The sequence below is a fragment of the Glycine soja genome, chromosome 1, assembly GCF_004193775.1.
Source record: "Glycine soja cultivar W05 chromosome 1, ASM419377v2, whole genome shotgun sequence".
NCBI lineage: Eukaryota > Viridiplantae > Streptophyta > Magnoliopsida > Fabales > Fabaceae > Glycine > Glycine soja.
In genome coordinates, this window is record NC_041002.1 from 52154800 (window position 1) to 52177023 (window position 22224).

At 33.6% G+C, this 22224-nt stretch overlaps 1 protein-coding gene across 2 annotated transcripts; it reads right to left on the reverse strand.

Annotated features, from left to right (window-relative positions):
• Window positions 1–7436: 7436 nt before the first annotated feature.
• Window positions 7437–21819, reverse strand: LOC114421178 (histone-lysine N-methyltransferase SUVR5-like). Of its 2 annotated transcripts, none has more exons than XM_028387010.1 (12): window positions 21075–21819; window positions 17236–17749; window positions 16617–16919; window positions 16387–16497; window positions 15315–15425; window positions 10521–13313; window positions 10139–10300; window positions 9564–9680; window positions 9381–9484; window positions 9161–9298; window positions 8711–8798; window positions 7437–8264 (listed from the first exon to the last, which is right to left on the reverse strand). In XM_028387010.1, exons 2-12 carry the CDS (start codon window positions 17677–17679, stop codon window positions 8157–8159), a joined length of 4479 nt encoding a protein of 1492 aa, XP_028242811.1. In that variant the 5' UTR covers window positions 17680–17749; window positions 21075–21819; the 3' UTR covers window positions 7437–8156. The 2 variants fall into 2 exon arrangements, with proteins under 2 accessions (XP_028242811.1, XP_028242818.1); XM_028387017.1 differs by lacking the exon at window positions 21075–21819 and adding an exon at window positions 20781–20911.
• Between the last annotated feature and the right edge of the window lie 405 nt (window positions 21820–22224).

Here is a 22224-nt window from a genome sequence, read left to right on the forward strand (position 1 = left end):
TAAATAACTAAACACACAAATATTCTTATCATGAATTTACAAAATGAAATATAATCAAACAAAACTGCACCAAGGATTAAAACTTTCGGAGAACTTTATAGCTAAATAGACTTTGGTCAATTATAAAGAATAACAATATGAAATAATATATAAACTCATACTAAATATTAAAACTAAAACAATAATCGAGAATGTCATTCTATTAGCCTATTATAATTTCAAATTATAATATTAATTCCAAACTATATATAAAAAACCCTAAAAAATCACAAAAAGGAGAAAAATACAAAATCGATATCTCACTCCATCTTATGGTAAATATCTCCTTACTTAATTTTATTAATTCACACTAATTAGAAAAGACTCAGTTTCTAGGTTTCACACTCAACACAAGAACATATCAATTTCACAATAATTTTGCATCGAAACATCAACTGGTCTGTCAAACACAGTCAATTCGCGAATAAAAATATAAGAAGAATTGAAATTCATTAAACAATCCAAAATTTATTCTCTAGGGATCCCTACACATGTTCATTATAATCCCCAAGTGTAAGTAACTCATCTCTTATCCCTAAGCGAGCTCATGTGTGTAGTTTGACAGTGATAACAACATCTCTAGTGGTTCCCTAAGATTCCTCAAACTTTTTCTTTGATTGCTCTGCTAGAGTTTCCAAGTGTTAGAAAAAAGGAAAAATGATTGAAATCTCAATTTCATTATCTCCATTCGAGTGGATTTCTCCCTCTATATGTGTTATTTTGCAAATTCCAACGGTTAGAATATAAGAAAATGAGTTTCTAAGGTGGTGTCCACATTTCAGTATGATCCAATGGTTAACGAGTCCGAAATCATAATTTTATTGAGACATATTTGAGTGTATGCGAGGAAAAAAAAGAGTTTTGGGGATGAAGAAAGTAGAACGAAGTTGGAAGAAAAAGAGAATGTAAAAACATATCGTAAATGCAAAAAAAAAAATATGATTAATATGTCTCTATTTATAGTTAAGGTACTCTAAGTTTATTATTTTTTTATTTTATTATTTTATAAAAAAAACTCTATAATATACTTTCATTAAGTAAATAACCAATCAAAACATCTCTTTATTTTCTAAAACATCATTTTACTCTATTTATTTTCTAATACTATGAAACCCTTATTTTAATTAACAAAAATATTTTTCTCTCATTTATTTTATTTATAAAAACTCTATTAATTTTTTAAATAAAATAGTTTTGATTTATTTTAAAAAAAAAATAAGATGTTACAATTACTAAATTACTTTGCCCTCTTGAACTCACTTTAAAGCTGAATTAACCTCGCTAGCAAGAATAAATAGAAGATGGATTTTTTGTTTTTAAGAGAAAAGATATTTTTTACTTGAGACAATCATACCAAACTATATAGGATCATTATGAGTTGTAAAGTTCTTTTTTTAAATATTTAACTAAGGCTCAAATATAAAATCTTTAGTTAAACTTAAACAAATTTACATCAATTCATCCACATTCTAAATAAAAGATGGGTTTGATTGTTTATGATGCACTCATACTTAATTTGATATCTCATCTTCACAAAATAAATTAGTTTACCGTGAAAAGATGAGTCCAAACTATGAAACATTTTTTCCTTCCTTTTCTCTTATGAAAAGTGAAAACCAACCCTAAGATTTGGCGTGGATCGCTTTCGTGTTGGCAAAGATAAATTTTAGAATTCAACCACTCAAGTTAAATGGGGGATACAACACGCATTACATGTGGTACTTGTTAGATTGTTATGTGTTTAATGATAAGTTAACTGACAATCTTAAGTTACACTTATTAGTATTTGTGGTAGAATGTGATAATTCTAAAAGAATTTTAGGTTTCAAAATAAATGTCATTTGCCTACTTTAGAATAGTTATCTCAGATTTTGGAGAGATGAAATAAAATATTTTTTTTACAAAGATTAAAATCAAAGTATGCTTATTTGAAAGAAAAAAACAATGATTTCAAATTTTAGAAAAATCAAATAAAATAATTATTGAGACCACAATAAAAATTCGTTTATTTTATACTTGCTAAAAACATATATATGCCAACTTTATTTTATGTGAGAAGCAAGAGTCTATAATAAAAATCAAATGTCAAGAATTCACGTATGTACAAGTGATTCACATCATCACATGCAGTGCTTCCCTCTCTAATCTACTATATTTGTCTCTCTTACTTTCGTTTGCTCGATCTTTGGCTCTTTACTCTTTTTTCTCTCTGTGTTCCCTCTTTGCGATTATCTTTTTGTGTGATCCCTAATACTTCTTTTCTTTGTCGGAGCATGAGATGGACGTAGAGGTTACTTCTCTGTTGCTTCCTAAGTTCCTACCCATCTCTTCTTTACTCCCTTTCTGTTTTATCGTTTTTTTTCTTGTCGTTCTTCACTATTGGCATTAGATTTCAAGAGTATTACGTTCTCACCATCACGAAGCTTTAACACCATTTTAAGTTTCTTTAACTATCTCTTTTAGTTTCTTCCATACAATTTCTGATGCGTTCGACTACTATGCGAACAAAATAAAATTTCTTCAACTCTCTCTTTTTGTTTATTCAATACTGAGCTCTCCTACAACAAAAAGAAGAAAAAAAATATTATTCAATCCATTCTCTTTTTTTTATGACATAATTCAAACATATTCTCTTAAAAGCCGAAATTTGGACACTCTATACTAGTTCTTTTTTATAAAATATGAATTTACCAAATATAATCATTAACCGCCCATCTTCGTACTCATTTCTTGTTGTCCAGTTCTTTTGACAATCTTAATTTTTAATTTGTATTCTTAATTTCACCATTTACAATTTGTTTCTATCTTTAAATTTTAATTGTACACTCTAAACTTATCTAAGAATTTGATTTTAATTAAGTCTAAAAAAGTGTTTTAATCTTTTTAGTATCAATCTTAGAGAGAAATATTCGAACAAAACTTCCATGAGTTCTTGTCAGACAAACTCTGGCAGCATACATGTCAGAACTCTAGCGCTCAAATCACTATATATTCGAAATAAAAATGGAGGAAAAAAGTTAGAAAAATACTCTATTGGATCAATTTATATTATTCGTGGTTTGATTATTTTGGCCTTCCTTACGTAAGGTGGTGCGTAAGAAATGTCTCTTTAAGCAAAACCTTACAAGAATCGCTACTTCTAACAATATTTTTGTTATGCTTTAGTGATTCACACATATATCGAGGTTCAACCACTATCGAAAGATTCTCTATACACATGTTTTTCGAGACCTAGTTATTAGATTTTGGTTACTAATAAAAAAAAAAGTTATTAGATTTTGGTTATGGAGTCAACGAAGTGAGTAAATTTGTCAAATTGAGCTCAAACTCTCTACAAAGAGGTCCAGAATTTTTTTTAATTATCATTATTGAAAATATCCAGTTTTACACTATTGTAGCGAGAGACCCAAAAACTGATGCTACCAATAAATAATGAAGGGTAATGATATAACATTCTTATTTACCAATGCTAACAATTCATTAACATATATTATTTTTTTTTCTATTTCTTTCTTTCAATCATACCATTATCACTTATCATACTTCGCTCTCTTTCTCCTTCTAGATGTCCACGGATCATTTTCCAATACTGAAATCGCAAAAGAATGGTGCTCCAACACTACCTAGAGCATTAGATTTCTCTTTTTTGTGCCTTAAGTGTGAAACCACATGAAACTAGTACTTCATCATCACATGCATGCAGCATGATTTTTTTGGGGTGTGATGGGACCGATCACCTCCATGAATGCTTCTGAATTACTTTGTCTTTGGTTAATCCCTCTTGTTCTATGGATTTTGGCCTCATAAATGCAGCCTTGGATCACCACCGTACAAAGTAAAAGTTTGGTCCACTTTTGATGGTAAAGGAACGGTTGTATATCAAAAAAGTGATTATGTTAGTATTTTAGAACACCTTTGAGAACGTTTTGGACGTCAAATAACTAAAATTGTAATAAGATGAATGACTAATGTAATTACATCAACGTTGTCAAAGGCGTTCTACAAGTCAACTTGAAATTTTAAGAAGATTTTCACATAGTGACAGACCTGAGCTAAATTTATGACAATGTTATTTATTCTTTTGTAATAATTCGATAGTCTCAAGTTTGCAGGGTTTCTATTCATGGGATCCAGTGACCAAAAAAGAATAGTTTTGTCACCTTATATTGGTACTACTACCTCTTCTTTTTAGCACTACAACTTTTAAAAAACAAAGAAAAATGGTTAACTGGCATCTCCTTTTAATTACATTAATATACAATTTATTATATATACGAAAACTTAAAAATCAATTTAGTATTAGAATTTAGATGAATCTATTAACTTTTATTTTAATTGAATTAAGGCAAGGACATATTTTCATTCTCGAAACCCTTAATTTACAATACGAGTTTATCCTCAAGCATTATTAACATGCCATTTCTCGATTTTTCTTGGGCCCTTTATAATGTAAGGTATGACAGAAATGTCTTAGTTATAAACTTTTCCCATGCCGCTCCATGGTGAAACATTTCATTGTGAAGATGCTGTTTACTTTTGGTTTGGGTGCAAAAGTGAGCAAATTCACAGCTCTAGCAATTTCCATAAGGTGATATTAACATTTTTTTTTTCGTTCTTTTGATATCTTTTATGCAATTAAACATAGCTGTGCGTGCCGTGACTTTAGTGCAATCATAGAGCTTTGCAATGATTCCATCTAATTTCTATTCAAGAGAGGATAGAAAGATAGAAACGTGTTTTCGTCATCAGAAATCAGAAATTCCAATCACATGATAAGTGGCCTCTGCTGGCCTGGAATTGTTGGCTTTTTGGCCCACCCAAGATTCAGTGCTCCCAAAATTTGATGTTACTAATAAACCTTCCGCCATGTGCTCTAAAGTTTTTTTAGCCCAACTAACACGCCATTTTATTATAGAGATTACAGTTAATTATATGCACCTAACCTATTATTAGTACCAAAAAATATTTGTAGGTTAAGCACAGCTCACAAGCTAATTAGGGGATACCATGAATCATATAAATCGTAATTTAAAAAAATATATATAAGTGAAATATGTCCAACAAAGATAGATGAGAATCTAGGCCATTCATCAATCATAATAATCTATAAGAAGCTCTCCTCCATGAGAAACAATTGGAGAAACATGGAGCTATGGCCTAAGGAGACAAGGTATTGGTTATCAATTTTTTGAGTACATGAATGAAAGAAGAGTGACCGACATATTGGTTTGGTATTGACATGCACCTTGCCTGTAATCTCTCTCAATATTGTCTATCAACTAGAGGTCCATGTGGGCCCCAATCCCTGTCCTGACCGACCTCCTGTTTTTCCATTTTGGATGGGTTCCTTTCCTCTGCATATGTTGCACCTTTGAAAGCAGCACCTCAGGAAGCTAGATTGCATGATGCCCCCTCTTTTTACCAAAAAAATATTTTAAATCAAATAAAACCATAGAAATAAAACTAATGAGTGACCTTATTTTTTTGCTTTATATGGTACTATTTCATAAAGGCTTAAGAAAAAATAAAATATATACCGATAATGTAAAATTTTTTTATAGTGTTAATCAATCAAAGATCGTCATATATGATCATCTTGTTAATTTTTATAATAAATAACTTAAAAGTCTGACATGAATTGTGATTAATTTGCTTTACATTTATAAATTTTAGACTCATGTATGGAATTCAAAATCTGTTTTTTTTTCTCATTTTATCTTTATGTATTTTAAGAGGTAAATTCAGCAAATGAACTTTGGCACCCATGATGAAGAATCTCTAAATATAGATTTCTCTAATAATTTGTACACTTGCAATAGTTTAGTGTGCTAGTTACTACTAAACCTAATGGACATGCCATGACATCAGTCACATATCATATACCTCGAGTTGAAGTATAATACTATATTTTAATTATACAGAGAATATATCATCATTATGTTGTTTTAATAGCAGTTGAATGTTATAATTTTCTTCCTTTTACTTGAATTACGATTTGGAAAGGCCCTCGCGCACTTGGACTCGTCTTTAGGCTCTCACGGTCAAGGAATAGATAATGGCAGCATCAGCCACATGGTTACTCAGTTTGTGTCCCCACTAATGGCCTTCCCATTCTGTTCAGTTAAGTGACCTTGATACTGTATCAAATTGTATCTGTTTCTCCTCTTATGGAATTTCCAAGCTAACTTTTCTGGATGTCAGTCATTTTTACTAAGCAGCAGTTATTGATATTTTTGCTTTTCACAATATTCACATGCCTATCATCATTAATCTCACTAACTGCATCATCCCATCCAAACTGAACCGACAAATTGGCATAATTGGTCTACTGGGTGGGTGAGATATTAGTATTGTATTTCAAAGTTGTACTCGAAGACTTGATATATGGTATAGCAGAGTATTGGACACGGAATCTAAGAGACAGTTGTAAGGGAGAAAACTGGAAGCATATTAAATGTAAATTCCATGATATTACATATAGAAGCACCATGTTAAAAAAAATTCCATTTTTTATTCTTAAATCTAGGCAAAAGTGATGTTAATATGTCAGTCATACGTCATAACTCCTCGTGATTAGTACACATCATATACATTTAATTTGAATTTCAAGTTGAGAGCAAATAAATGCTGATCCTAACAACTAAGGATATGTTTAGATTATTGTTCAATTTCTTCCAAAAATACGATAAAACGATATAAAGGGAGTCCTTCAAAAGTGCATTTAGCACCTTAAAGTACATTCACAGCAGATCCAAATGTACCGTCAGTATGGTTAAGTTATCAACTTAAGTTAACATGTAAGTGAATTGTGGACCTTAATATTTTTAAGAGCTTTTACTTCAATCAAAACTAAATTTCCTCTTGGTTTAACATTCAAATTTTTGTTAAAAGGCTAGAATAGAAGCAAACTTCCGTCAGGTTTGTCTATCATGTACACTCCATTTAATATCAAACATATGTATAGTTAAGAATACAACAATATTAAAATTATTTCTTGTTAACTACTGAATGAAATAAATGTAGGCATTGCCTACTTGAGAATTCGTTCTTCATTTTCTATTAGAATAATGTTAGCAGCACATTACATGGGGTTTCATACATTCAACATCGATGGCACCATCAAATTGCAGAAGTGTATAAGTTCCGAAAAAATGGTGGAAACTTTATAAATGTAAATAGTAAAGTGATACAAAAGTATATGAATAACATTAGTATTTAGTATAAAGGATTTGAATTATATAAATTATAAGTGGGAAAATAAATAATTTTTTGGGAGGGTATCCACTTTATTTATTCACCACGGGAATTAAGTTCGAAGGTTTACATTCGATTGATACTATGTACATGTCCGATTTAATCATGCATTCATATTATAAAAGGTTATTAATTCAGGCATCTCATCATAAAAGGCACTACTAGTATAAATTAAAAGGAGCAAAAGCTGCACTCATCTTTAAATGACCCAATTTACAAGGAAGCTATTTCTATGAATAAGTTACTTAACATAGAAAAGGAGGAACGAATAAGTTAAAACTTAACATATTTACATTCCCGAAACACTGGCGAAAGAAATTGAGAACCATGATCCGGAGGAAAAAAAATTTGGAAAATCGGAACAATTGCTAATCCAGACAGCTTTAATTGCATATATGTTTTTTTGCTGAACTTCTCTTGGGGATTTCTTTCTTTGGTAGTGGGTGGAAGGGTGAAGGCGGAAGAAAAGGAGTGGGGGATTGCCAAATTATTTCATGACATCAGGCACTAAAGTGAAAAATTGGAGAATAAAGCAAAAGAGAAAGGAGAACATTTGTGCAGTAAGCTGCAAAAAACATGCCTACTCTACCAGATGGGGATAACGGCAGATTGTACATGGCAAACAATCCAAATCACTTGAATCCAGTGAATTTACCAGACAGCCAACAAATTACAGCTGACTCCCTCACAAGTTGCCTGCCTCATGTGATTGATTTGTTATCATCTGTTGGAAGACATCAAGGCTAATGGAATCCTTCAGAGTTGGGCCATTCCATGTTGGAATCTTTTAATGTTGAGCAGATCATTTGTGTTCCAAATTGAAAATCAGAAAATATGGTTGCAACAACACACAGATTTAGGTTCTAATAAAGGCGTCCCCTGCACTTCAAGGATTCGCAAAGACAAGGAGATCCTTCTCCAGGCATAAGCTCGTACTGATAGTCATATGTTAGCTCTTCACCCAAAGCAATCTGTCAACAAGAAAAAAAATGTAACATTGGAGTGTCGTGCAATGTTCACAACATAACATGCAGGACTGAATGTTCTTCACAAACAAAGGACATTGGAGTGTCGTGCAATGTTCATTATATCCATGCATACCATAAAACTTCCATCAACCATAATATGGAAAGCAAATTTCTAACAACATATTTGCCAACAAGCAGGCAGCCTTTCTTTCCAAATGTTTCTTTCTTTGTCATAGCAGGGCAACAATCTAATAGAGCTGTGCCATCAATATTTTATGAAACACTCTTTTCACATCTCATGTTTCTTTCTCTGGCTTGTGAGTATCCTTCCATACCTCTCGGATATATCATATAACAAATCAAGAAAAAAGTTTGCATATAGAAATTGCCAAGCATCATAGATGTTGGGTTATTTTAAGGGAAATAGTCCTAAAGAGGAGAATACTTACATCTCGACTTGCATAAAAACCAATATGTGCACGTTCACAATCCATGCTCTCTACAAGAACTTGGTGATTGACAAGATTTGGTGAGCAGCTACAACAACAACAACAAATTGTAAGAGGAAGCCAACATAACATACACTTAGGATGTAAAAATCAGAATGTAGTATAGTTGCTAGTCACAAAAGTTTATGCATTTGTCTGTCCTGGGCATTTTGAACAGCTCATTATTAGCATGGATTCATGGATGGTGGAATAGGCAAAATCCGTTGCCAAAAACTAACTTGGAACATACAATTGCTGTGCAGTAATGCAAGTTTGGTTGAAGAACATTCCTTGGAAGGAAATCATAAAATTTTACCAACTGGCATTTTAAAACAGTTAGTGTAGCAAAAAATCGATTAAAGAACCATGTTGCAACCAAAACTATGTCAAACTAAGGAGCAAAATGCTCACCTATGATTGATGAATCTTGAGACATTTCCAAACTTAGTAGCATCAATTACATATTGAGCTTGTTCTTCAATCAATCTGCCCATATCATTAACACGAGCATCGATGTCATACAAATAACTGCAATGCTCTGCGCCATATCTGGTATTGATATAGACCAAGTCAGTATAAAGGGGGGAAATTAGCTAATTTAAAAGAAATTACATCTAGAAGAAATGTAAACCTCTTGCGCCTATCACGTGCCTCCTGCACATCTAAAACTTCTCCAATGTATTCACACACAAATGTGCCACGTAGAATAGCTTCACCGGCCCTTACTGCCCATCCCTATAAATCACATCATAAAAGTCAATGTAGTAAGCCTTGTGATTTGAGAACCAATCAAGTTAATAAAAAAAAGAGTAACCTTTTTCTCTGTTTTAAAGACTTCCAATTTGACTCGTACTCCATTCTGCAATACTCTGTTTGGACAGGATTTATTGCATCTGCACATATGATTACACTCATAGACAAGATAACCTTCCTGCAGTTTTTTAGGACAATTCCCGGAGTGGAACAAAATTAAAATTTGTAAATAAATAAAAGAAATCTGAATGAATAAAGGCAGAAATCTTCTGTATATGACACTGATTTATAAAGGGAACTCAAAGGCAACATCATGTAATAACGATGTTTAAAAATATCCTATATAAGTAATTCTCCAAAATCACGACAAGATCCTACATCATGGTATTGCCAACAGAGCTACGTCAACACATTCAAAGTAGCTATAACACTAACCAAAATATTTTGAAAATTGCAATGATAAAAATAAGGAACAAAGAAAACAGAAGCATACAAGTGAAAGTAAGCAGAAAGAGATATAAGTATTCAATATTTTAGTACTAGATATACCATCACCAAGTAAAGCCTAACAAATCCAAAACTAATTCTTAGCTCAGATTTTGTATAGAACAGTTTGATTGATAAAAATTAATTTACCTCTAAGATTATTCGGCCATTCTCATCATATGGGAACCTGCCACGCATTGGTTTCCCAAATATGTCTTTTGCATCATCATAGTCATTGCCAAAAAGGTATACATGATCACAAGTTTCCGGACAGCAAGTAATGCATAAGCAGGCACATCCCAGTTGCAGGCTCTGTCAATAAACATATAGGCTACAGAATATTAAAAAATCAATTAAAAGTAAGGGTGTATTTTACAGAAATATTTATACCTTCAATTTCAAAAAAGAAAAAGATATTATTTAGAAAAGTAACAATTGTGTGTGCCTGAGTACTTAACAGTCTAGACTCTATATAGCTTTTACAAGAACTTAGTAGAATGATCACAGAACAAATTAAGTCACAGTGAACTACCTCTGAGTCAAGACTAAGGGATTGATCAAGCATTGGCTTTGTAACATAGGTAAAGGTCTCCCAAGGCATAGAAGGGCTTATATTTTGTCTGTTACACCCATTCATATGAAGAGAATGCATAAGTTCTTGATCTACCACACAACTCACTGGAACTGATTCCTTCCCAAAGCTAATGTCATCGCACAAGATAACAGCTTTTGGCAGTGAACCTATTTTTAAAGTATGCGAATTGATGATGCAGTGAAATTCATCCACCTCCCACTCATCACTTGCAGGATCAGATAAATTCACAGATTTGGGCATTACAGAACTATTAGGAAGAGAAGCTAAAGGAGAGAGCAAAGCTTGATCCTTTGATACATTACAAGCTCTAGGACAAATAAACCCCTCCTGATGCCAATTTACCAAAATACTATTCTCACTGCAAAGTTTTGCTGCCTTCAAATAGAGCTTTTCAGGCAAAATTCCATATTTCTCCTCTAGTGAGGCTGCAAGACTAACTTTGCAGCAAGCAGACTGAGCAATTGATAAAATATCAAGATTGTTAGGCCGAGGTTTCATTTTCTGAATCTCTGAAAACAAAATCTTTGAAACAGCGGAGCATTGATGTTCTGCCAATCTACCAATATTTGTTGTTTCACTTTCAGTAACATGAGGTTGTATGGTTATTCCTCCCATGCCAAGTGAGTTTGATGCCTGAATGCCTCGCTTTAAATTAGCATTAGCCTTATTTCTGAGCCTGTATGATGCTGCTGCCAAAGTTTTTTTAAATTTAGGGCGGCTAAGTCTGCCAGATTTTAATCTATATGCATAATAGCGAACTCCCCTCTTTGCAGGGCGACTGCTAGCCAGATTCGGCCCCATATGAGCAGCTTGGTGATGTCGACCTAGGTCAGGTAGTAAATCAAATTTCAATCCACAAAACCTGCAAACAAATTTCCGTAAACCACCCGTATTCTCAGAATTATTCTCCAAGGGGGCTAAATTTCCCTGATCATGTTTTACAGGAGAATCTTCGCCAGTAGAAAAATTTTGCTGCTTAGGAGCTGTTGATGGTTTAAAATCAACAGGGTGAACTAGTAAAACATGCTGCCATAATTGTTCAGTATTTCCAAAATGACTCCCACAAGGAATGCATTGGAGAAGCATGCATTGTTCAACAAATTGCACATGATGCCTCTCCTGAACATGAGTTTCCAATAGTTTTTTGTTAGTAAATGAATCCAGACAAATGGCACATGCATAGCCTCTAAACAGCCACTGTGCTTCCTTTTTATGACTGTCCATCCAATGGTTACCAAGTGCTTGGTCATCAGGAAATTCTGCAGAGCATATCTTACACTTGATGGCATTTTCCTCATCATAGTTATCATTAATTGTGGATGGCAAGAGAGGTGGTTCTTCCATGATAGAGGATATATCCATGTCATCATTGAATCCCCATATTGACTTGATTCTCGCCTTTTCACTATGAACTAACTTTGTAAAAAACTCTCCTACATTGGAATCTTTAGAGGCTTCAGTCAAAGCCCACTGGAATTGGACATCCTTAGGAACAGGATTTCTTAATGATAAAATGCTTTTGAACAGCCTGTAAAAAAGTTCACATGCTTTATGAAGATGTACCTTTTGCTCCCACGAGCTACATTCCCCCAAAAGTTCTGTGAACACTTCTTTTGATACTATTCTACTCTTCCCATTTCTAGCACGCTTAAGCCAGCTTGGAAGGTGTCTTTCACAGTACAAGCAATACCTTTTAGGACCTTCCCTACAAGGATTCTTGTAATCATAGGGAGGAGAACCTATACAGTGCATTGACACCACTGCATTATGATCATTTTCAGAATGCTTGGGCTTCTCATTAAAGTTGCTTTCTACATGTACAGAATCACCACCAATGGATGACACTGGATCCACTTGCAGTGGACTCTCAACATTTACCAATGCATACATGTCCTTTGAACCAGTATAATTTTCTTCATGCTTCCTCTTTAGTGTATTCTGGGGTAAATTTGAGGTCTGCTCTGTTTCAGCATGTGGCCTGTGTTTCTTACAGAATAAAGAGTCAGGTAGGGCACGATGCTTACATCTAGTACCCAGAACAGTTGTACCTTCACACATTGGAGTATCAACTGGAACAGGCTTTTCGGATTTTGTTGAGCTGCCCAAAAATCGAGAGGACAAATGTACACAACAGTATACATCACCATCATTTGCCCATCTCACACACTGTCTTCCCTTTGCTTCAATATAAGCTATACATTGTCGATTCTTACTACCAGGTTCTACAGATTTTGCAACACTCATTTCATTTGTAGGTGTTGATTCCATTTCTTTGATATGTAAGAAATCAGAAGCGGTAGCCTCAACTACAATTTCATTCCATTTATTTGCCAAATTACTAGGTGAAGTTGTCATAGACACCTCCCTAACACCTTCCTGTTTGCAAGACTGAACTGCTATTGTGCTCAACGTGTCCTGATTCTTAAAGAAGCCAGGGTCAGCTTCAAGAGCAATAGTTTGGTCCTTGATTTCCACTTGTGAAGCATGTGTATCTGCACGACGAACTTCAAGTTTGGGCCTTTTTCTACAAACCTGAAGGTTTGCTTGGTACAAATCATCAGAACTCTGTTGCTGGGTGTCTTTGCTGCTCGATAAGGAAGGTGGTGCAGAAAACCATTTCATCACATCCTGCTTCCAGGTTTTCCATTCAGAACCTAATGTTGATTGCATTGGTGCAACTGCATCCCAGAGAGTATTGACCCCATTCCACAAAATAGAATCAAACAATTCCTGAAAAAGAAAAGGAATAAAATCAACCAAACATATTGAGCCAAAAGATAGTGATCATTGTTTGAAACAGGGCATGTGCATTCATTGTTGCATTGCATGTATTCAAAATTTGACATGTGATTTCAATCTAAGCACCTTGAAAGAAGCACCACGTTAGCATGTCATCTATTATTACAAAGCACTAAAAATAAATGAGGCTATATCTGCTAAGTACAGTATTTCAAGAAGGAATTCAAACTGAAATCCCCAGATGGCAGGGGATAGTCTCAGTCAATCTAACAAGGAAACTGAGTATACAGAATTTATTTTTCACTGAATCTAACCAGACAAACCATCAAGACTACATAATTTTTTTATCAAAGAGGAATCCAAAGGACAGGTACTGCTAGTGATAAGGCTTGGGAAAGATAGGAGAGGAAAAAAGCAAAACCACATGGACCTTGGAGAGCAGTATGGATATTTTCATTTTAAAAATTTTTGGGGTAGTACCGTACCAAATATCACTAAATTACAAGTCACTCCATGCAATACACCAAGTTCTATTGCTAATTGTTTGGTTTGGTTTGGTAATGAATGAAACAAACTGCTACTTCACTCCCTTTAAATCTCATGCCTTCTTTAAATATTTTTGCTAACATGATACTACCTCTATTTCAAAATATATGCCATTCAAGGTCATTGCAGACATACTGAGAAAGTTATTAAATAATCTCAATTGGAGTAAAATATAACTGTATCTGACAAAATTAACCTCTATTGAAATACTCAACATAACATTATCACTTCATTAACGTCTCCATTTAGTGGAGATAACAAGAGAGTAGGATATAGTTGGAAAAAAATAATTAGTTTGGCTTTCTATATCAAAAGATAAAATCAAACAATTTATTCTGGGAAATGACGAATATTTTGAAACAGAGCAAGTATATTTTATGGAGATTTGTTGAAACCTAGGAGACAAACCATTGTGAAAATTGTATTTGTCTTATGATTTAATTACATTATTTTTTTATAGGGCATCAGTCTATTGGGTTCGTTAGGTTGAAGACTTCAATTTTCTTTTCTTTATTTGTTATAACTTATAAGTTAGAGCTCAGATAATTTAGTGAAATGTATACAAAAGAAGCAGAGCACAATGACCTAGGCACATTCTACAGTAATGAGAAACTTTTTATTTTCAGTAGAAATGAAGCAGAACGAAAGAATTTGGATTTGGATCCTCTCCTATAGAGGAATAATAGGATATGATCATTATGCTAATTAGTAGGACATACAACCAATCACGGTTGGTCCTTATTTGAGGCCTATCTCTCTCTCTCTCACACACACACACACATAACCATACCCTATTAGTTGAAGTAGGAAAAGATCCAAAATCCACTAAAGTCATTTTGGCTTGTAGCGGCAGCTAGGGGAGGTCAAAATACTACTAAATTCAAAATGTCAACAGAAATAAATAATGATCAAAACCTTTTAATGCCAAATTTGTAGATCTATTTCTGTTAACTCCATTGATAATATGGGTTATGGACTGGGTAAGCAGCTGGGCTTGAATGTCGTTTCATCAAAAGCACTTAATGAAACAAAGGGAGCAAGATAACACAAGCAAAAAAAATCTGAAATGTCCTTTAGCTACTCTGCCCACTCAGAAATTTTAAGCATTTCATTATTCTATTTTTTTTATCAGCAAAATAGTAATGTATATTATAATAGTAAAATACAAGTGGTACTGGTGTATTTACATCCTTGATTGACTATGTGTAGAGCTATGGTGTCCTAATACAAGCTGTAGTGCAAGAATTAGGAAGCCATAGATCTGAATGTAACTAGATTCCCAACCACAAAAAGAAAACTATAGACCAAGAGGGATAAGAATGCTGTAATGAATTGGTAGTCAAAATCACAAGGTACCTCCTTCAGCATCCCAACCACAAAGAGAAAACTATAGACCAAGAGGGATAAGAATGCTGTAATGAATTGGTAGTCAAAATCACAAGGTACCTCCTTCAGCAGCTCCACTGATTCAGCGCTATTTGAACTCTGACATCTTTCAGCCCAAGAGAGATAAGAATGCTGTAACCAGTCAGCATTTATATGGTGCTGCAGTATGCTCTGCAAGGAGAAAAAATGTTGAACTACTTCAGTCACATGGAGAAAGTCATAAACAAAAATTCATGGAAACAATCTATCTATCCATAAGAATGGATAATGGGCTTTAGTGTTAATATAGTAAGAAAAGGCCAAGCATATCTAATATAAGAACAGAGGCAAAAAACTAAAATACTCCTTATTTGACAATGGTATAATGAAAAATATAATATACCAAGCAAAGTAGAAATTAAGTCATGACTAGTTGTATGACATGATAATAAAAGTGCTCTTAGCCTCTTAGACCGACGAAGCACATCATACAAAGGAGAGGAGGAAAGTGGTCTGATATCCTCTAACATACCAAATCAAGAAACAATACTATTTGAGAAAAATAATCAGAAGCTTGCAGAAACAATCTTTGCTATTAAGAGGATGATTAATGCTTAGTTTTCATTCTTACAATTTCCAACATATCTCCAAATCTTAACCAGTAAAGCAACTTTCAATGAATTGGAACTGTATCAATTAATGTTTTCAGTTCACAATTAATTATTTGTACATAAAGTTCCAAAACTACAATATCATCAAGTAGTTTTTCACTTTTAATTGAATCTAAAATATATAATAATGGACAAACTTATTGCAAATCAATCACAAACATTTCATTATTTGATTATGTTAGTTGAAATCTTGGACAATTTTTTGGATATTTCTGACACTTGGTGTATGAACCCAACAGAGAAAGATAGCTACAAGGGGTTCAAACATTATGACAAAACAAATTTTAGCAATTTAAGTTTCCTAGCAAAATTATAATTCCTTACAGTTTTAGCAAAACAATGCCAAGGGTCAGAAAAATCTACACAGACAACTATATTCAGCAACTGCATAAATTAATAAAACAAGTATTGAGAAGTCACCAAGTTAAAGACCAAAAAGATACTCCCTACTCCATAAACTATCATCAGGAATTGGAATTTACTTTATGCAGCTTTAGAAGGATTCTTCCAAAATTGGAATAACCCTTACAACGAGAAGCCTCCATGGCAAATTCCTTCCAGACCTTCACATCACGTGCAGTTTCTGTCAAAGCCTGTATGTATTGAAAAAGTCTCTAGTTAAAAGTAAATATGTGTGTGTGTGTGTGTGGAGAGAGAGAGAGAGAAACTGCAAGAAAAGCAGTGGAGAAAAGGAAATAGAGTCACCACATACATTAAAATGAAACTGATCGACCATGTTCAGCAAACCAACAACTAGCTTTTGCATTATAAAGCGCCGTGCAACAGTTAAGTCTTTTACCATTTTCAATCCCACCTGATGAGTCTTATATGCAATAGGATGGGGATACTCATTAATTGATCTAACAAGCAGCATGTTTGCCCAAGAATAAATTCTTGTGTGTGGAAAAAATATAACAAAATATTTCTTTCTGTCATGAGTTGGTTTTGCTTTCAAAGTTGATAATGGCCAGTCAGCCCTTGCACACCGGATACCAGCCTGCCACTTCCCTCTCCACTAAAAAAGACAGAGAAGTCACAAAGAATAGAAAATTAGAAAAGCTTTCATTTTGATTTTACATTTTTTAACAGAGTGAAACCTTCTAAGTTTCTAAATGAAATATGTCTGAAGAGGTTTCCGGCATAAAGAAAAATGTAATCCTAGATATTAATGAATAATTTCTCATGATCACACATTCCAGATCAGTTAGAGTAGTGAATTCAGAGTTTAATACATAGACAACATTAAAGAAGCTAGGGTAGAGTCATGAGCAACCAAAAATCCCAATGTAGGGAGAATAGCAAACATTCATCATTAAAAGAATTATGGTTACCTTGACCCACAATGCCACAGATTCATCTCCCTCTAGCCACTTGGGTTCGGAACATGACAAGTCTCCTTCCCTACTGTTGTTTGGTGATTCAATTTCAATTGTATCCACAACAGAGATAAAGTTCTCAGATGTCAAGCAAGGTTCATTAATCATGTCTTCTTCAAAATCATGAAAACCACAATATTCATGTTGGTCATCCACTTGACAATCACAACATGAAGTTCCAATGCATTGGCAATCTGAATTAGTCGACAAATGTCTTTCTATCTGAGGCCCTTGCATCTTATGTGATGATTCATTCAGTTGAGCAGCTACAAAGTTGACATGTTCACCATTTTCGGGGCAATTAGGTTGTTCCTGGTATACAAATGCTGTTCCTGAACTCTGCTGAGGGCAATCAGATTCCCCAGCATATTGAACACCAGAACAAGGCAGCACTTCCATGAGACTAATCTAAAATAGAGTTTGGTATATGATATGCATGCTATGACTGATGACGCTGTATCTCACCACCCTGTTAAAGAAAATGTCATTACATGAAAAGTCAGACAACAAAGTTTTAAGTTCAGAAAAGAAAAAAAAAAAGAGGACTATTGAAACTTCATGGTACAAGCATGTCAGATTTATTTTAAAAAACAAGATAACTCAGTTCACAAAACTCATAAATTTTTGGGATCTAGGAAGCTTAGATGTACATAACCTTACCCCACAAAAAACAGAGAATGTTTCTACTACTAGAATCTAGTTCTGACAAGACAGTAACCTTAGTTGCACCAAGGCTCACCCTCAAACCTTGATATTACAGAAAAATTACATATTCAGACAATATGTTGTAGAATTTGTAAAAACACCGTATAAGTCCTTTGACATGAAGAAAACCAAACTAAAACTCATAGATTAGTCCAAAATTTCAGGAAAAAGAAAGTAGAAAAAAACCATCGGAGCTTAAATTCCATTTCAGGATTTCGGTGCTTTCGGAATACATATGATGGAATTGGAATGTAAACATGATGGAAACAGAAACAAGAATTAACATATTCAAGTTCCCTTATTAAATTATGGACTTAATGAATTGGTAGCATGGAAGCAATGAATCTTTGTCATTATAACCATTTCTAGGAAAAGGTTGATTGCTGACTCGAATGCATGGATGTTAATTTTTTTTGTTTATTCTGGAGCACATAAATCAAAATGCCTTATTTTTCAATCGAAGTTCAAATAACCTTGCTACTTCATAGTAGAACCAGGGAGACAGCCATGATTACCTTGTCAAGAATGCAAGTATAGTTGTAGGATAAGGTGCAGTTCATATCACACACTAAATGAGTTCATACATCACATTTAGATGCATTTAGTTTTCATAGGAATTGAATTTTAGGAAGTAGCACCCAATTCCTCTAAATTCAACAAGAATTATATTAAATCACTAATTATTAGTTTCACCTATTGACAGATATTTCTAGAGGTTATAACCTTGCTTCTCCATAGCAGTCCATACTAGAATCAGGGACCATGAAGACCTTGCCAATAATGCAAATTTAAAACTATATTAGGTTTGCAATTATTAATTTAATCTGTTGACAAGTGTTTCTGCAGGTTACTTGTTGTTGCTGATGTCTATTCAGGAACACAAATAAAAATACCTTGCCTTTTTTTTTATCAGAGTTCGGATAACCTTGCTACCTCATACTAAAATCAGGGGCCATGGAGAACTTGATAAAATTTCTTAGTTTTGAAGGAGAATCAAATTTTGGTAGTACTAATAGTGCATCAAGGAATTGAATGTCCAATGGACAAGTGTGCACATGTATGTGTATTCATCACTATCCCTAATTCTAGGGTGGAGTAGCAAGATTATTTGAACTTTGATGGAAATATAAGGCATTTCTTTGGGTTAAAAGAACTTAACCTATAGGCATATCAGTAAGTTGATGAAGTTAATAACCATTGATATAATACAATTATAAATTATTCTCAGGCACAGGACGGTGGGAACAGCCTGTATAGTGAACCATATGACTAAATAAATATTCTGCCATGAATAACACTGTTAACGAAAAAAGAGTTAAAGTCGAGAAAGAAACCTCATAGTCATAATATTTTATAATTGTTAATAATTATTTTTAAAAAAAAAATCATTGATGTTAAAATATGCAGCACAAACGCTTTAAAAGTGAGCTTAATAAATGCATCACATTTAGTCCAGGATTTAATTCAATTCCATTTCATTCTAGATTGTTTAAATTTCTTGACGGAGTTTCATGTAACTAGTAGTAAGTACAATAAAAGATTATTTGTTCATCAATTACAATTCTTGTTTATGGATTCTTTTTATGACTGCATAAGGCAATGGCATTAATGAGTTATAAAACAAAAATGAACAAGTTCAAATTAGTTAAACAGAACCATATCCAAGATACTTCTAAAAAAAAGTATTATCATCATATAAAAATGTGAATGCAAAGAATTATAATGAGAATCAACAGCATAAACTTTTTCATAAATAATATAATATGTTCCACTATCCTCCCCGACCCTTGGGGGGGTGCGGGTCGGGGGGTTGGCACTTAACTTTCTGAATTGGCTTATCTAACCCCTGCTTCAATCAGTTCAGTGTGAACTACCAGAAGAATCCATAGTTTCTTTATTAATGCCCCAATGACAGAAACCGTTTAATGAATAAGAGGCTTTAATAAGTTAAGCATCGTTTAAAAAAATATCAGCATTTTTTATGAATTTTGAAAAGACAAATAATAGTTCATGCGTAACTCCATAACGAATTCCTTTTTATGGAAATTTGAATTAATACACGCACTGCTATAAATGACATGAATCCAAGTAAGTACGCTGAGTTCAGGTAGATTCATGCTATATTAGCATTAGAGAAATTAATATTTTTATATCAAGACTTCACGAAATAATTAAAGCCCAAAATTGAATATCTTCATCGTAAAATTCATGTCAAAAAAAGATTCCCAAAAACAAATCCAAGCAGAGAGAAACAGTAAAGATGGTGATTTTGCGATGGCAGTTGCGAGAATCAAAACAGAGAGCTAGCAATTGCCAATTGCATCATTTGTATCTGACAACGTTAGTTCATCCTTCCAACTCCAACTCTTAAAGCCCCACCCCCAAAAATTATTTTTTTTAAAATTTATTCAACCAGTTAGGGTAGAAATCAAATGATCTCAGTCCCCAGCAGTGTAAATCCACAGCAGCATAAAAATGTTCAAAAAAATCTTTGAAGTTGTCAAATTTCACAAGCACAAAACAGCACAGGCACATCCCGATTAAGGTTCTAGATCTTTATGAAATCACATTCACCACCAAAACCCTTAATGACGAAGACCCAATGGTAAAATTAGCCTAAATCCCTGCATTATTATTGTGGGTATGGTAGTAACACGATGATATTAATAAACCCTAACCAAATCCAAAGTCTATAATATGATGAACATGTAACTGCATGTCTCGAGAATGAAAAAGATGTGCAGAATCATAGAAGTAAAAAAATAAATAAATAACGGACATCAATCAGTTATAACCTTGACACTTAATAGAGGTGCTCCTTAAAACGTTGAAGGAAAAGGGGTAAGATCTCCCCTCCTGCCATTACTAGTAAGTCTTTTTTCTGTTACCTATAGAGATTTTATTTATTTATTTTTGCTATATTATATACATAAGGTACAAAAATATATATACATATAAGGGATGAGCTAGGTCAGAGAGCACAACTAATTTGACTGCAAAAAATGTGACACAAAATAGAATAGACATTGGCTAAGGCAAAATTCAGAAAATAAAAGAGAACTAGGAAAGGGGTGGCAGTGGTAATGTACCTTAATAATAGGAGTGGGGGAAGTTTACGCACGAAGGTGAGTATTTTGCTGGGTCTATTAGAGGGGTGGAGGTGGGTGGGTGGGTGAAATTGGTTTTTTGGTTTTTTTATGTGAAAAATGTTGTGCCTTCTTTTTCCCTAATCGATGCCTCGCACACACTTACTGGGGCTATTGCTTAGTGATCGCTAGATAGATGATATTGATATTGATAATTATATATTTATACCAAGTGCGGCTCTAGGTTTTAGACATTGGAAGAAAGAGGGGATGATGGGGTCAGGTCCCGTGCCCAAATTAAATAACAAGCAAAAAGGATATTAAATTAAATTTAAAAAAATAAGGGAAAGGGTTGGGTTTGGGCTAAAATTAAATCAAAGGGCAGAATAGAGGAGGTTATAAGGAATGATTGGATATAAGTAGAAGAAAGCAACTGAGAGCTTACAAAGATGGGTCCTATGAATAAGGGCTGGGGTTGTGAGTTTAAGACCTTCACCTTCTGGAACTGCGTTTTTCTATATTAGACATAACAACTGATAAGTGTCTACGACTCTATACTCTATGGTCACGAGACACGACTCTTCACGCTAATTTTATTTTTCTAAGATCTATGGATATTTTCCGCTTTTAGATTTGATTATTTACGTACGAATTTAGGAAATAATAAATTGAGCAAATAACAAAATAAGGAAAAGAAATGAAAAAAAGAAAAAAAAAATAGATCTGGACGGAGAAGGGAAGGGCAAGCTGGGGCATCGAGGGCATCGAGATGCGAGCGGTAATTTGCTGAATTTTCGGTTAAAGAGAAAGGTCACACCAAAACAATGCACTTTGACTTTGTTTGTAACGATGGCCATCGCAAACCAAACGATGTCGTATTGTGGCCACTAGATTTGGATTAGTTGTGGCATGGACCGTGGGCCAGTATATTTAGATTAGCATTCAAAAAAATAAAAAGTTTTAGATTACGTGTGGACTTGTAAAGTTGTGCATCATTTTGCATTTTTTTTTTTAATCATATGGATAAATTTAACTAATCATTTGATTGATATCTTATTTAAGAGGAGTAAGTATTACTCAAATCTTTTTATATCATTCAGCATATATTATTAATATATATATATATATATATATATATATAAATTAGACTTTA

Coding starts and splice junctions, on each gene's coding strand:
- LOC114421178 (XM_028387010.1), bottom strand. CDS start 17,679: ATGGAAGTGCTGCCTTGTTCTGGTGTTCAATATGCTGGGGAATCTGAT. Junction 9,299..9,380: donor GCACGTGATAGGCGCAAGAG/GTTTACATTTCT, acceptor TATCAATACCAG/ATATGGCGCAGAGCATTGCA. Junction 8,799..9,160: donor TCAAGATTCATCAATCATAG/GTGAGCATTTTG, acceptor TTGTTGTTGTAG/CTGCTCACCAAATCTTGTCA.